Source organism: Ochotona curzoniae, unplaced genomic scaffold (genome assembly GCF_017591425.1).
Source record: "Ochotona curzoniae isolate NIBS_2020 unplaced genomic scaffold, NIBS_Ocur_1.0 contig_3520, whole genome shotgun sequence".
NCBI lineage: Eukaryota > Metazoa > Chordata > Mammalia > Lagomorpha > Ochotonidae > Ochotona > Ochotona curzoniae.
In genome coordinates this window covers 17630976-17647701 of record NW_024465894.1, presented here as the reverse complement: position 1 = coordinate 17647701, position 16726 = coordinate 17630976, and the positions used below count along the sequence as shown (strand labels likewise).

The window sequence follows — 16726 nt, the reverse complement described above, 5'->3', positions numbered from 1 at the left end:
GAGGGCAACCTCTGCGCTTGCCCTTGGGACCTTGTGGCCCAGGACTCACCACATGCTGTCTTCTGTCAGGTCTTCCAGGGTCCTCCCAAAGGAGTCCACATATTTGTCCACACTCAGGTTCTTGTCCGTGTCGTGGGCCGAGTTGAAGTTAGACACGATGCGGGTGGCGATCCCCAAGCACCTGAGGACTGCAGGGCAGAGGCCGGGAGGCTTCAGGGACAGGTGGGACCCTGAGGAGAGTCCCCTGCCTCCTGTCTGCTCCTCCCTTCTCTGCTTCGGCAGGGGGCAGGGCAGAGATGCCCGTCTCTGCTCTCTTAGAAATACCACTGCCTCCTGGGTAGTTCTGGGGTTCCACTGTCACTGCCCAGTGAATAGCTCCTCAGGCTGGCCTGGGGGCCCCAGGGCTTACCCGAGGCACTGAGTGAGCTAGAGGCAGAGGAAGCGGGGGACACAATCTGCTAAACCAAAGATCAAAGGTCAAGTAAACAACCTGCTAGCTCCCACTCCTCCTTAACAAAGGCTCCTAATTGTTATTTATTTGAGAGGGAGGAGAAAGTTCCTGTTCAATGATTCACTTCCCAAATGCTCTCTCAATAGCCAGCACTGGGCTGGGTTGTAGCCAGGAACTTGGAACTCAATCCAGATGCCCAAAATGCTCACCCATTAACCAAATTTCTATTTCCCTACCATCCATGCACACAGGCAATTGTGTATCCAAATATATGTTAATGATGCAAATGAGGGATCATGCTAGGGGAAGGGGTCTTTCCTCAGGTACCTGTGCACATGACTCCAGCGAAGACCCAGCACTGGCCATATTTAACTGGTTTGAACCTGCCCTTGAACCACTTCTGCAGGATGGCCACGCTGCCGCTCCAGTGCAGTGGGCTGGTGCCACCACCGTATTTGCCCTGCCATTGGCCTTGCACCACGCCCCGGTCGTTGTTGCTGTTCACCTGGACATAGGGGGCACAGGTCCAGCCACTTGCAGCGTCCCTACCTTGCTGTCCCACAGTCATTTCTGACCCTGGGCCACCGAGTCAGTAGGGGTCACCCCTTACTTTTCAATCAACTAAAAATTAGGGGGAGGGCGAACTGCTATCTTAAAACACCAACTTCATGGTCCCACTTATCATTTGAAATTTTCTTCCATTTGGATATTCTAAAGATGAAAATAATTCCTGTTCCTAATGATCGGTTTTGGGGGACTGCTGGTGTAATAATTAGACAGACTGCTGATGCTTATTAAATACTTACTGTGTGCCAGGCACTTCATGCCTACCACAGTAGCTTAGAGCTGCTTTTACTCTCCTCGTCTTTTATTTTTCCTAGACTGGAAAGCTGAGATTTAGAAAGGTCAAGAGACCCATCCAACCCGCCAAGGGGGGGAGGGGGGTTTGCAAAGGCCTTTGTCTTGGAGCCTGGGCTTCTGTCCACAGGGTGGAGGGGATGTGGTCTCCCCACGCTCATATCCCCATGCTCCCGCATCGCTCTGAGTGCTCCAGGGATGGAGAGCACAACAGTGAGAGATACAGCTTTGTCCAGTTTGGGAGTTTACACTTCCACTCTGACCTTACCAACCACAAGCAGGGAACAGAGCCAGGTGGTCCTGCAGCTGGCTACCTTTTGAAAAGGACCCAGCTCTGTGCCCCTTCCACTCAGGTCCACTTGGGCAGAGATAGCATTGCCCACTGACAAAAGAGGAAGTGATGCTGGGCCAGCACCCAGACATAGGACTTAAGGACAGGGCTCCCCACACCCTCCTTATTATAACAGTGATTGCATGGTATGTCAGCTGCCATGGGTGAGCTGGCCACGCCGTGAGCAAGCCCATGCTGACTATGTGGAGTGGCTGCATGGAGAGGAAGTGGGATGACTAGGCTGGTCCTAGCAGTCCCCGCTGTTCCAGGTCAGAGGCCTGGTGTGACAGTAAGGTCTCCGTCTTGGACATTCCAGCTCCATAACAAGAGCAGGAGCCTGGGAAACAAAACCTCCAGGTCTGGGATCCATCGCCCCGTCCTGGGTGTCTGTGCAGACAGCCCTGGCTGACGCAGCCTGGAACAGACAAGCTAGTCTCGGCTGCTACCCACATTCCTCTTCTGCCAGACCATGAGCTCCGCAGAGGTTGCCCACCTCTGAGCCTGGCAGTGTCCAGTGGTACCCAGCAAAGGGCACCTGGATGGAGTCCCAGGGTGTGCAGGGGCAACTGTGGGCGTCTCACCATGGCGCTGATGACCCTGGTGACATAGACGGGGTCATAGCGGCGCGACACGTCAGTAGCTGGGTAGGCCTGGTGGCAGGGGCTGCGGTCCAGGATGGTGAGGCAGATAGTCAAGATGTCCTCCTCGAACTGCATCCCGGAGAGGCTGTGCTCAGAGGCTGGGGTCACCTGATGCCAGGCCCTCCCGCACACTGCCCCCTATCCCCACCCCGGCTTGAGACTTGTGATGAGCAGGGGACCTTACCCCATCCTGATGGCTCATGGACTTCACAATGTATGCTCGAGCCCCAGAAAGCCTTGCTTAAGGCATCACCCGGAGAACCCCAAAACTCAGCCTCAGCCATGCTCCTCTTCCACTCAACACCCTCCTGTGGCTCCCTACTGCCCTCAGCAATGCCACAAAAACGGGTGGCTCTTGGTGGCTCCTACTGACATTCTTCCTGTGGGCTGCAAGATATTTTTTGAATATATTCAAATTAGTGAATGAGATTGGAATGCTGAGGGATTTTGACATACCTAGTACGGAGTTTTGGCCTCTGAAAATGCGGACGGTCTGGGACCCAGGGGCTCCCTGCTCTTCATGGCAATGAGAGGTGGACAGGTCTAAGCTTGCCAGTGCACTGCCCTGGGCCCCTGCCCGGGCTCCTTAGCACAGCACAGTCAAGTGCTTGCTCACCCCCACCCTGGCAGGCATTGGGCCCCAAGGAGACAGAGCTATTCTGGCAGACTCGGGGACTTCCTTACCAGCCACCTCCATGCCACCCTGCCTGTGTTTAGATCCCACCCTTGGGGACCCAGCCCGAACATCACCAGACCTTGCCCAGCGATCCCCCAGGCCCCTGGGGACTTCCATACCCTGCTTCCTGCATTCCCTTGCACCAGTCTCAGCCACTCTGACTCGCCCACTCTGTGGCATCTGGCACTAGACCCCTTTCTCTCCTGCATCTTGCAGGAGTCGGAGAGAAACACAGATTCCCAGGCCCCACCCTGGGCTGGCTCCCACAGCCACAGCCACAGTGCTGGGAGTGGTACCCCAGATGTATGTCTGTGCAGGAATGCTCTGAGAGGTCCTGGGGCTTTTCCATCTGCACCTGAATCCCATCTTTGGATGTTTTGTGTCTCCACAATCACCCCCCACCCAAGCCGCCAGTGCAGGCCCTGAGAGGGCACACACTACACACGCACATATGTGGGTTTGCTCTAAGAGGCGGTGCTAGATGCTGAGAGCAGAGAGCTGGGAGCCGCGGGCTGGCTCTCCCCATGCCCCAGCTCCAACCCCATGCAGCTAGGCCCCTGGAGACCTGCCCGAAGTTCCAGCCCTGTGCCCGGATGTGCTTCTCCACGCCGCGGAAGATGACGCCACTGTCGTTGAGCACGTACTCCTGTCTCTCCTCCTCTGAGTCCAGGAACACATCATCCTCTGAAAGACAGGTGACAGGCCAAGTGTGTGGGCTGGGGACTCTGGGGAAGTGGCTGGACAGGGCAAGGGGTGGTAGCAGGAGAGGGCCTGGGCCAAGCCCTAGCCCAGCCTTAGACGGAAGGATTCTGGGGTCCTGGCACCTTGGGGTTACCCTGCTTGATGCCCTTGGCAGCCTCGTGCCTCTTGAAGGTGAAGCATTTGTCCTGGCAACACCCCTGACCCCACAGTGAACCCTGTGCTGCTCAAGCAGCTAGCTCCATGTGGGCTCACCTGGCTCTAACAGGCAGGCGTGTTCTTAGTCCCTCCCACTTAACAGGTGAGAAAACAGACTTTCTGAGGGAAACAACTTAATAGAGCTGGCAATGAAGCAAACTTGTCTGATTGTAGCCCCAGGGGCCTCTCCTGGGCTCTGGGTGCAAGGCCCCTCCAACTCTGGCAACCACCCACTGCCTCTCCCCCACAAGCACCTGCCACCAGTTTCCTGTGCCTGATGCCCACCTCTGCCCAGGCCCAGCTCTTGCCAGCTCTGGGCATGCACATCCCTGTTCTTTAACTGGAGCCGAGGGTCCTCCCAAGGATGGGTGCACCCCTGAGGACAGCTTCAGGTAGAACCTCTGCCCTAGGGCTTTGGCTACTCCTACCTGGGCACCAAGGGTTGAAAAGGAGAATGAACTCGCCCAGCTTCCGGTCGCTGTGCCTGCGGCGGGAGCAGGCCCTGGCACTCAGCAGGTAGCGGCCGATGACGGCATCCGGTGGGCTGGTGAGGCTAATGGCCACGGTGCTCTCTGTCTGCTCCTCCTTCACGGCAGCCCAGGCATCACTCACCTGCACCTCTGATGTCTGGAACTCGGCTTTGGTGTGGAAGGCCTCAGAAGCCCGGGGCCCTGGTGGCAGGGAAAAGGGGATGGGAGACTCTGTTGCTGCAGGGCCAGCTCTAGAGACCTGGACAAGCTCCAGGCCTGAGGACCAGCCCTGAACTGCAGGTAAAGGACTAAAGTTAACAGCAGGAGTCCTGAGCCAGAGCAGGGTCCACCTCTGTGTTCCTGATTACCAGCCACTGCTTGGTTCTAAGCGCTTGGTTCCAAAAAGGCTTGGCTACTTTCCATTCCCCTCCAGAGCCCCGGCTCCCTTGCTTCGCACACGATGCCTAAAATGTCATTCCATCTGTCCCAGCATTTTCCAGCCACACCTAGGACGCTGCCACTCCACCTGTCCACCCTGCCAGCTGGTGGGACTGGTCCTAAGTGTCTCCATCTGCCTACCGCTAGGAGGCGCCGGCGAGCATACGCACCTGTCTCCACTGTGAAGATGAAGTCCTCCTCGCTGTCCAGGACTCCGCTCACCTCCAGCGTCAGGTCAAACATCTGGCCCCTGCGAACCACCAGCTCAGAGCAGGGGTAATCCTCGGTGTGGTGGGCAGCGCCATTCTTCGATCGCTGCCAGTCTACCTTGGTGACTCTGACCCCTGGGCAAGAGACGGGAGGTCAAGCCCTTGGCGTGCATTCCATTTGCACTTGCCCCTTTCAAGGGGTCAGCCTATCCTGTCAGTCACAACCCCACACCGCTGAACCCTGCTATTGACCAGGCAAGAGGCTGCAAACCCTGGGTTAGTGAGTCTTCAACCATGGCCCTCAGTGAGAATACACGCTTCCTTTCCTGGCAGCCTCTTACTCACCAGCCCTGGATACAAAACCCTGCTTTATGCCTACTGATTAAAAATGTCCTATCTAATGTTTCTTGTCCATCTATTCACATGGGACCCCCAGGGTGGGCAGCACTGTCAGCCATGCCCAAAGGAGGCTTAGCTAACACCCTTTTCCTAAGATCTTCTGGCCATTTTACGCAGGGACATCACCTACCCAAAGCCCCCAGATGTCACAAGGCAGTTTGAACTGGACCCAGAAGGGACACCAGCTCACAGCATGAGACACGAAGAAAGAAGACAGCATGCCACCCGTTTAACTTTTGCTGTGGGAACCAGTGTTGGAGATTTGGCTTTTTGCCATTCTGTGCATGCTTGAAAATAACCAGAGGGTGCCCAGGGCATTGGTTTTGAAGTTAAAAGGAAATTTTAACATGTGCAACAATTATTGCATGTGCAGAATCCACCAACGTGGCAGACCCACATGGACATGTGATGTTCAGGGCAGAAGTTTGACAGAGCGTGACACACTGGCATCCCACACGCCGCTGTCCCTGGGTTTGCAGCCCAGCTATGCTCCCAGCTCCTGCTCCCTGTGAAGGCCCAGCCTGGGAGGCAGCAGGTGATGGCTCAAGAATGGGGTCCCTGCCACCCCCACGGGGACCTGGATCGAGCTCCAGCTCCAGTGTGGCCTGGCCTTGATACTTGGGGGCGGGGGGTGGAATTTGGAGCCAGGGGAAGATTTCTGACCATATCTCTTTGTTTCACTTTCAAACAATTACCTAAATTTTCAAAAGTCCATGAAGATGGAATTAAAAGGTAAATTTATTTTGGCACAGAAAATTTTTGGAACTCATGCCTGGCAGGGAAAGGGGTTTAGAAAGTCTAAAGGCTTGTTGCAGTAGCCTAGGGGCTAAATCCTTGCCTTGCATGCGCCAGGATCTCACATGGGCATCAGTTTGTGTCTCGACTGATCCATTTCCTTTCCAGCTCCTTGCCTGTGAGCTGGGAAAGCAGTGGAGGATGGCCCAAAGCCTTAGGACCCTGCACCCATGTGGGAGATTTGGAAGAAGCTCCTGGCTCCTGGCTTTAGATTGGCTCAGCTCCAAAAGATCTTCTGTCTATCCTCTCTGTATATCCGCCTTTCCAATAAAAATAAGATAAATCTTTAAAAAAAAAAAAGTTCTCAGGAGATGTTTATTATATGAAGACAGTGCATGGATTTCAATGTCCTTCTGCACAAGAATAAAACTCTTTCAATTCCATTTCCATGAACTCTTGCAGACTTTGTGTGTTTCCTTGTGTCAGGTTGGCATCTTGCTCTCTGTGGGCAGCTGAAGGAAGCTGGGTGGCTCCAGGGTCAATAGCAGAGCCTCCGAAATCAGCTAGCTTGGCCCTCGACCAGCCCAGAAGCTTCTCCTCAATCTCTCCAATGCCTCAGTTTCCCCCTTGCACCCGGGGACTCATGACATCTCATGGTGTCATTGTGGGGACAGTGACTTGCCTGTCATCTAGCACCCTCAGAGGCCCATAAATGTTGCTGAGTAAGTATGGGATGTGCAAGGGTGACTTCCAAATGGGTGGGGCCACACGTGACTAATTGTTTGCATTCAAGCCGAGGAGAAGTGTTGGAGCTAAACCGAGATGGGACAGGGAGGCCTGGTCTGGCCTGCAAGCATAGCTCTCCTGAGAAGGTGGCCTTGAGGCTGAGTCTTGGATAAGAAATGACATCTCCAGGGGACAAACGTAGCATCTTTTCCCTTCACTTCCTCCAGGTTCATTCACTGGGACGTCAGGTGTTGTTCTGGCTTCTGCAGAAGCCACAGCCCGTGACTCAGGAGTAGAGAGTTGAGCAGAGAGCTCCCAGATGTCTAAGTGAGCTGTGAGGGGGAGGGGGCCTGGGAAGGCTGGGGTGCCCTACCAGCACAAAACGCAGGGCATGGCCAGTCATGGCTTCTAGGTAAGGTGCCATGGCCTCTGGGCTACAGTGACAGGAGAATGGCTACTTCTAGAAGCTGAGAAAAAGCTAAAGGCACTGAGTTTGGAGGGTCTGCAGGGCAGACCTGGGGGTGCGGCAGTGGATAAGGAGTCTGCTCTATGCCCTCAGGTGGTGGCATGGTGTCTTGAGCTCGACACCATGTGGTCAGGTTGCCCATGGGGGAGTTTGCCCTAGCTGTGGGCAGGGATCCATCGGTAACATTCGGTAAGAGCTTCTGGAAACAGAGGGACACTCTTTGCTTCTTCACTTTGGCGTACACCTGCTCCCACACATCTGCTGATGCCTTGTTGCATCTCACCAATTCCTCCATCTGGAACAAGCGACCTGGCAAGACTCCCCTGCTCTCCATTCCCCCAGCGCCCTCTCTCCCTTCACTACGTATTCAATCTTTTCTGGGCCATATTGCACCTGCTCACATGCCCCTATCCATCATATCCTTGCCTTGGGCCTTTCCAAGGTCCCTTCTGATCAGAGTGCCTTGGGTCATTCTCTGAGATGTCCTTGCCTTCACCCTACTGCCTGTGTTCATCTCTCCTTTGATCAACCAGCTATTATGTTCTGATAATGCAAATAACACAAATAGAAGCAGTGCACACCTTCAGATGTTCCTGTGTCCTCTTCCCAACAATCTTGCAGGAGTGATACCCTGACCACTCTCCTCCCGTTTTCTGTCTGAGACAGAGAGACAGTGACAATTGGACAAAAAGGGCTTCCATTCTCTGGTTCACTCCCCAAATGCTCACAATGACTAGGGCTGGGTCAGGCCAAAGAAGGAGCCGGCGTCCTATGCAATGGTTTATGTTCAATAGCATAACACTGTGCTGGCTTCTGGCAGCACAGACACCTGGCTCCTGAGGGCAGGTCCAGCTCTCAGACTCACCACCTGCTCAACTTAATGACACACTGGTGGCAACTGCTGCTGCTTGAGAACACATGCTGGGTGCTGTCCTAAGGACCCACAGAGGCCAGCCACCTGTGAGAGCATCCTGGGAAGCCCGCACAGGTCCACTGCCCTCAGTGGTCCTGGCTTAATCATCCCAAGGAACTACCTGGACATCGGAGACTTTAAACATTCCCATGTGTTCCCAACATGCAGCTGAGAGCTACTGATCTGAGCCCAGCTTCTCCCAGGTTCTGAACACCTTGTCACCCCTTCTCACATACTCTTCTTACAATACAACATTGATACTCACTCATTGAAAAATGAGATATAGGTCCCCAGCTTCCAAATCTGGAAGATTACAGGATTAAAACACTCGATGCCTTGCAAGACTAAATCATCCAAGTTGACCCTGCTGCCTCCTGGTTGTCCTGAGTTGCTGATCTGTGGACACCAGGCACTCAATCACGAAGAGGCCTGAACGGTCCTACATGCAGAGGAACCAAGGCCCTTTGCCACAGCCTGCTGAGCTCCCGGCTGACAGCCAGCACCTGCCTGGCACCCAGGGTGAAGGGGTGACTCTTCTTGCAGGAGGGCCCTCCAGTCCCCAGCCCAGCTGGCCCAGCTGATATCAAGTGCAGTGCAGAAAAGCCATGCCTGCCCAGCTCTGCCCTGGCTGTTATTCTTAAGCACGAGAGTGATTCCTGCTGGCTTAAGTGTCTAGGCATTGGGACAATTTGTCACACAGTAATAGATAAGCGAAGCAAGGGATGGTGATGGTGGTGGTGGGGAAGCATGTCAACTTCCTAATCCATCTCCACCGATCTGGTGTCAGGTTCTCAACCCCCAGGCCTGAGCTTCATGGAAAACATGTTTTCAGGTGGCTCTGGCTTGGCACCGTCATTTAGGGACAGTGGCTGAACTTGTAGATAGGAACTCGCACAGTTGACACGTATGTGCCTTGCATGGGAGGGAGCTCGCCAGGTCATTGCTGTGATGAGCAGAACTGTGTAAGACCGGTGAACAACAGCGATCCCATGTGGTAGGTGCTGGAATGATGCGTCACAGTCTCCAATTTCTCACCCAGGAAAGCAAAATCCATGCCTTAACCTCTTGGTCCTGGTAGTTCTTGGCAGCCACAAAAAAATGAAACCCCAGAACTGTGAGCTCGGGGGGACCTCTGTGTAGAACAGGCAGTAACTACCCTGGGCCTTATACACAGCATTGTCAAGTCTAACGTCGGATAAGTCATTGGTAGCCCAGGTCCCCTTTTTGTGGGCACAGAAGAGATGGAAGGGGCTTCATTTGGATCTGCGGCCCTGCAGGCCCACACTGCTGCTTCCTAAGGGCAGCCTGCCCAGGGACATGCCGGCTCAGGCTGCTTCTGTTTTTAGGGGATGAATCAGGGACAGGATTCAGGGTTACAGGGTGGTAATTACCCCAGCCTTGCTGTTTCCCAGGGCTGGGTACAAAGTGGGGTTTGAGATTTGATGAGGGCTCCTAGAGCCTGGGTCAGTGGTTCAAGCCCTGAGGACTCAAAGTGACACCCCAAACCAGCTGTCATCCCCTCTGGGGGCATCAACATTGTTATCACAGGTGAGCAGGAGAGGGAGGGCTGAATCAGAGCTATCATCATCCTAACCACAGAGATCACCTCTCTCTCTGCCCAGGGTCAATTTCCTGGCTGAATTCTTGAGGGGGGTGCGTCTTCATGGCCCCCTGGTTACACACCTCTGAGAGGCAGCTTGTCCTGCACGGGTCATGGGGTCTGGCCTCTGCTTATCTTCCTCTCTCTGGTCTCTCTCTCACCCCCACATAACACACCACCTCTCATGCAGAGAGGGACCGAGGACACACCTACCCACTGCCTCCAGTCTTACAACTCCACGCTGGACCTATGGCCCAGGAGCCCCCCATACCACCCCACCCGGTGTCCACGTGATTCGGCCCGGACGCGGTGGCTTGGGTGCTGTGAGGGACCCCACCCTCACCAGCAGCGCAGCCTCCTGTCCTGACCGCTGCGGAGGAGTCAGGACTCTAAGAGGGGGAAATACATTGCCATTCTGCAGGTGTCAGGTCAACTTGGCCCTCACTACAGGGAGGCTGAGGGGCGCGGGGGAGGGGGAGAGGCCGCACACATGCGCAGGAGGGTTTGTAGCCTCGCAATCGGGCGGATCAGTGCCACCTGCATACACACGTGTCTCTCCAATTCTGCTCTGTGAAACGGTGGCCTCTGCACCAGCCCCACCCCCTCTCCCACCCCAAATGGGAGCAGGGATGCTGGGTTCTGGCTGCTCATCCACTTGTCCTGCGCCCTGCTGGCTCTGGACTGTGTACTCCCAGAAGGCAGGCCATGGGTGTGTCCTGCACGGCCTGCTGGGGCCTGGCGCAGGACTCAGAGCACAGCGGACACTCAGTGAAGACCAACTGGATGAAGGAATCCACCTCCCAGGTGTTCTTACTCACCGGCATCCCAAGCTCATCCACCTCACAATCAATCAATCAATCAATCAATCAATCAATCAATCTCTTCTGATTTCCCTCCTCCCACTAAGGCTTCCTGGGCACAGGAAAACGGCTTCCTCAACCTCCACCTTCCTTGCTATAAAATGGCCCAGGAAGAGCTCCCCAATCTGGACCATCTGTGCTCTGCTCAGTATGTGCCCTGAACTGCCCCAGCCCCTCCCCCACCCGGGCATGCTGACATGAGGAGGGACCCCTGGGCCTTCCCCTGACCTTGGGGATATCCAGAGCAGATTGCCAGCCATGCGTCCAGGCCCTATGGTGGATTCTAGGCCCAAGATGGCACCCAACAGGCCCAGGGAGAGCAGGACAGGGAAGGAGCTTCCACCCCCAGCACCCTCCACCCTCACCTCTCCAGCTCCACTGCCCTCTCCCCTTTTCCTTTCCTCCCTTCCTGCACAGTGACCAAGAAGGAGCTTGACTTCAGATGGAGATAGTGCTTGGACAGGTTCTGCCCCCTGCATGGCTATGTGCTCTGGACCAGTGGGTCAACTCTGAAGCCCAGCACCCTGCTGTGGACAAGGCAGAATCGGCCCTACTCCCCTGCACCATGAGGGCTCCCTGAGCCCGTTTGTTCACTAGGAGGCACTTGAGCCAGGACCTGGGTGCCCAAAGGATGTGTTCTTGACTGCGTTTTGTCACCACCTGTGTCTACTTGGGACTTCTTGGCTGCCCTCCCGAGGTCCTGCCAGGGAGTGCCTGCCAGAACCACCTATTGTGAATCACTCAATGGGTCTCTGGCGTTCAGATTCCCTTCCTGGCCTGGAGCCCGGTACCTCGTGGGGTGTGGGGCTCAGCCCAGCCCAGCCAGCGTTGCTGAGGCCAGCAGCATCTCCCGCTGTTGGACTCGTTGTAATTGTTTTTTAATGGGGCCCATTAAGACCTTCTCCTTGGTATGTATCACAGGCACCTGACTGCCAGAACAAAGTGATCAACCTTGGGGCCTTCCTGGTGCCGCTGCCCGGTTCTCTTTCCACCAGCAAACTGCCATCTAATTGGTTCATACACAGAGTGTGCGGTAGGCACGAACACCTGCTCTGGGGAGCCCAATAAGCCAGGAGGGAGCAGGTGTGTGGCACAGCAGTGGTGACATCGCTTGGGATGCTGAGTTTGAATCCTGGCTTCACTCCTGGTTTCGGTCGGCTGCTAGTGCACACCCTTAAAGGCAGCAGGTGATGGATGGCTCAGTTATTTGGGTTCCTGCCACACGTGTGGGAAATAAAGTTCTGTGCTCCTGGCTTCAGCCTGGCCCAGCTCTGGTCATTTGTTGTGGGTATTTGGGGAGTGAACCAACAGACGGAATAGCTCCATCTCTCTATTGTTTTATTTTTCAGATAAAAAAAATGAAACCTGGGCCCAGTGCCACAGCCTAGTGGCTAAATCCTCCTCTTGCACACTCCGGGATCCCATATCGGTGCTGGTTTGTATCCCGGAGGCCCTACTTCCCATCCAGCTCCCTGCTTGTGGCCTGGGAAAGCTGTCAAGGACGGCCTAAAGCTTTGGGACCCTGCACCCACATGTGGGAAACCTGAAAGAAGCCCCTGCCTGGCTCCTGGCTTCGGAATGGCTCAGCTTTGGCCAATGCAGCCACTTGGGGAGTGAATCAGCAGATGAAAGATCTTCCTCTCTGTCTCTCCTTCTATCTGTCTGACTTTTCAATATAAACAAATAAATCTTTTTTTAAAAATGAAAGCTAAAAGTTTAAAGAAAATACTTACCAAGAGGACTCAACAGAGCTGGGGAGGTTGAATTCAATTCCATGATCCATAGGTGTGCTGAGCGCCTCCTCCACCTGCCCCTCCTTACCCTCTCACAGGGGCAGGGGGAGGGGCTATCACCCTGTCAGTCACAGGCCTGGCAGCGGGACCCCCATACCGTCCCGAGCCTTGCCTAGCACTGTCATCATCCCCCAAGTGCCCAGGGACGAAGGAGCACCCCATGAGCCCTGAGAAGCAGGTCCTGGAGGAAGCCCCTACATGACACAGTCGTGAAAACTGCCCCAGTGTGGCAAGCTGGTGGTCAGGGCCATCCTCAGGGGACAGCCCCCTCCCAGGAGTGCCCGAGGAGGGACTGTGACGGGAGGCTGAGACTCCACAAGGAAATAGAAACACCTGCCTTTGAAAGCCAACAACACAGTTGATTCATGCAACTGTCACGTGGCGCTGAGCCCTGGAGGAGAGCAGGTGTCCAATGAGAAACATCCCTGGCAGAGCAGTGAGTGTGGGAGCCCTGGTTCTGCCCCCCACCCCGCCCTGCCTCTAAGAGGCAGAGGCCACGGGGACGCGTTTTCAGAGCCGCCAATCTGGGAGGCCCCGCCTGAGGGGAGGCCTCTGTCAGCTTGCAGCAGGCCTGCAAGGGCATGTATATTCCAACCCCCATTTCACAGATGAGAAAACAGAGGCACCAAGGGCAAATCCTCCAGCTCAAGGTCGTGGAGCTCGTGTTACCGGGGGCCTAGCTGCACTTGCCCTCAAGAGCCAATGATGGGGATTGGGAGAGGAGGCAGCCGTCGGAGCACAGCCCGCGATCCCCAGTTGTGCCCGGAAATAGCTCTGTATTCCCCTCAGAGGCATACGGTGAGTGGGAAAGATTTGAGTTTTGTCCCTGCCAGTATGCCCCTGCCTCCTCTGGTGCATCACGGAACAAGGCAGGAGGCTGGCAGCCTTGCTGGGGGGCGGGGGGCGCAGGTCTCTGTTTCCTTGTGAGCTCCAGGGAGTCATTCACGGGCTAACTCAGAGGCACCCTGTTTCCTGAACACCCTGTCACAACCCTCTCCCTACCCTATAGTGCCCCCCACTCCTGCCCCAACAGCTCTGCCCACTTACCCGCCATGCACCAGCCCCTGGGCCGTCTCGCTTCCTCCGCACCACACGGTGAAGTTTGAAGTGTCAGGGCAGCCAGCCAGCCTGACAATATTAAGGAAAACCTCAGACACTCCCAGGTAAGGGAACCGGAACTCAGCCAAGGAGGCGTGGCCCTCCCCAGCCCAGCGGGGACACCTGTGAGGTGCAGAATTGCCCCGTAATTGTCTTGGGTTGCACCTTAAAGATGTCCAGTGTGGGCGTGCTAGCCCAGGGGCTTTGGGAGTACAGAGTGGAGAGCTGGTTGGATGGGGTTGGTGGAGGTGAGAGGAGAGCTTGGGTTATACGCAGCCCTGGCATCCCTGAGGAGGGAGGGAAGGCCCCATTGCCAGCTCCTGCAGGTGGCACTAGAGCTGGCAATGCTGCATGTAGTGTGGTCTGGTGCTGCCTCTTTCCCCCCTGGGTAAAACAGAAAAGCTAGACCATGGTCCTCTCTGTCATGCAGACAGCCACTGAGATACGGGGCCCTGCCCTCTCATGGGGACATGCCCTCCCTCCCCATGGCATAACCGCTACTGCTGCCCCACATACAGGCACCTAAAGAATCACCTTTGACTGGGTCCTGGACTTCAGAAAAACTTTCAGAGAAACTTTCAGAGAAACATTGGCGTCCCCTCTCCCCAGGCCCGAGTTTGAAGACCAGATACTCCTGCCCCACTGACCCCCGTTCTCTCTTCAACACCCCCGTATGTCTGCAGGTCTCCTTGCATCTCGGTCACAGGAAGATGGAGATCCTCCCTGGGTGGGACTGCTCAGGGGGTGTGTAGTCACCTCGGGGACACAGCTCGAAAATGGAGGCAGCGTGACTCTGCTGTCCCTCCCTTAAGGGTCAGTGCTCACTCTTGCCGCCATCTCTCCTGGTTTGCAGTTGGCCCATGCTTGCAAGTGCCGCCGTGGGACTCCTGTGCATTGTGGGGGGATGCAGGTGGTGGGCTGCTGTGCCTCTGCCTGGCGTGGGGGGCCGCTCCTCCATGAACTGGAAGAGACCCTCCTCTTGCTTCCCATGCTGCCCTCTAACCTTTGGGCATCTGAGGGCCTTGCTAATCACAACCGAACTGCTACGATGACATTGACCTATACTCCTGCAGACATGTAAAGAAGAAAGAGGGGAGCCAGGTCTCTGTTTCAAAGGCAAGGTGAGTGGGCCCCGACTTTGCGAGCTGGCTCTAGCTGGCTCCAGCTTAGAGACCTGGCAGCCAGGGGCACCTTAGGGGCACCCTGCAACCCTGGGTACATGGTCTCTTTTCTCTCCTGGAATTTGGGAGTCCCTATATGCAAATAGGAGGGACTGGATTAAATCAGTCTCCATGGCCATTCTTTTTTTTTTTTTTTCTTTAATTGGAAAGTCGGATATACAGAGAGGGGGAGAGACAGAAAGGAAGATCTACCATACAATGATTCACTCCCCAAGTGGCCACAATGGCAGAGGTTGAGTTGATCCGAAGCCAAGAGCCAGGAGTTTTCTTCAGGTCTCCTATGTGGGTGCAGGGTCCCAAGGCTTTGGGCCATCCTCCACTGCTTTCCCAGGCCACAAGCAGGGAACTGTATGGGAAGCGGGGCCACCAGGGTATGAACTGGTAGCCATATGGGATCCCAGTGCGTTCAAGGCAAGGACCCCAACCACTAGGATACTGTGGTGGGCCCATAGCCAGTTTAACTGAAAGTCTCAGGTTCTGGGCTCCAAGACCCTTGAACTGGCAACCTCTGAAGTCTTCTGGGCCAGTGAACTCATGGTAACTTTGTTTCCATGGCAGCTGGTGGGAAGTGTCACTTTGCTGGAGCTCTGGGGGGCTCTGCTATGACAGGCTGGATGTGGGTTGGGTGGCAGAGAAAGGGGAAGGAGGAAGGAGTAGAGGGTGGGGACGGGACAGGAGGGTGTGTGCCCATTCCACGGGATGGCATCGCTCCCTGGGCTCGTCCGGGCATCCAGGAAAGGGCACACAAACCCTGGAGTGCTTGCTATGGCTGGGCTTCCCCTGGAAAGTGGAGAGGTGGCCAAGTTCTGCAGCTCTGATGCAAGGCAAACACATCTAATGGGCGCTTGGCAGGCCCGCACAGCCTTGTAATTACTGAATTACCGAAGTCTGGCACCGGCCCCAGGGAGCCTCTGCCCAGAAGCCCTGCAGCCATCACCCCCCCACACACACACACCCTCCGGAGCTGCCAGGCTCCGCCCTACTAATGACAGTGTCCAGCAGAGCCCTTTGATCTCTCATCTTTGGGCTCCCAGAAGCTGGGGCTGTCAGAATCACAGCACTTCCCAGCCCCAACCAGGCTCATCCTGAGACTTGTGGTAGCAACTCGGCTGGCGATGGAGCCCTGGGCACTGGGGTCGCTGAGCTAGGTGACTGTGTGACCCTGGGGACATCACTTACCTTCTCTGGGCCCCTCAGTACCCTCACTGTTTAAAAAAAAAAAAAAGTGTGAGCCAGCTTTCTAAATCCCCAGGCCAGAATTAGCAGGTAGCAGTCCGAGATGGGAACACTGCTCAGAATCTCCCCCGTGGAGGCACCAGCATCAATACCTGGCAGGTGGAATGCCTCACAAATGAAAGTGTGTGTTTGTGGAAGGATCAGATACTTTCAGAGCAGTTTAATGGCTCTGTGGGCCATAAAGATAATATATCATTGCACAGGAAACCCAAGCAGTACTGAAAAAGCAGAAAGCGCAGCACCTGTTGCTGCAAACCCATGGACACACACTTGAATAAAAGGGGCAGGACCCCATGCTGTCAGCTACTCTTTCACTCAGTCACATACTGGGCTTCCTTTTCAATCACAGAAATACGCGATTAGATGTACCTTGTGACTAGGGCTGACTCTTGTACTACTGTGTAGTGTTGGCTAACCATTTCAAAATGGGTAGGAGTTTATGTTGTTTCTGGAGTTCTGCCATTACATATATGCCAAATACATATATATTATACATAATACATAATATATATATATATAAAAGGCTAATTTATTTGAGAGAGAGGAGAGTGAGTCTTTCATCTATTGGTTTCATCTGGTACAATGGCCAGAGCTGACCCAAGCTGAAGCCAGGAGCCAGGAACTCCATCTGTGTCTCTCACATAGGTGACAGGGGCCCAAGGACTTGGCCACCGTCTGCTGCCTCCCAGGCACATTAGTGAGAAGCTGGCTTGGAAGCGGAGCTGCTGAGACTCAAACCAGCAAGTCC

The 16726-nt window shown here is 55.1% G+C and overlaps 1 protein-coding gene across 1 annotated transcript in view; it reads right to left on the bottom strand.

The window, feature by feature from the left end:
- The window catches only part of TGM6 (transglutaminase 6), a 46997-nt gene that overhangs the window by 14658 nt on the left and 15613 nt on the right, over positions 1–16726 (bottom strand). The window contains exons 2-7 of the mRNA XM_040981264.1: positions 4933–5106; positions 4283–4525; positions 3523–3641; positions 2222–2350; positions 779–956; positions 50–188 (exon numbers count right to left, since the gene is read on the bottom strand). Coding sequence (XP_040837198.1) covers positions 50–188; positions 779–956; positions 2222–2350; positions 3523–3641; positions 4283–4525; positions 4933–5106 — 982 coding nt within the window. The remainder of the gene's footprint in view (positions 1–49; positions 189–778; positions 957–2221; positions 2351–3522; positions 3642–4282; positions 4526–4932; positions 5107–16726) is intronic.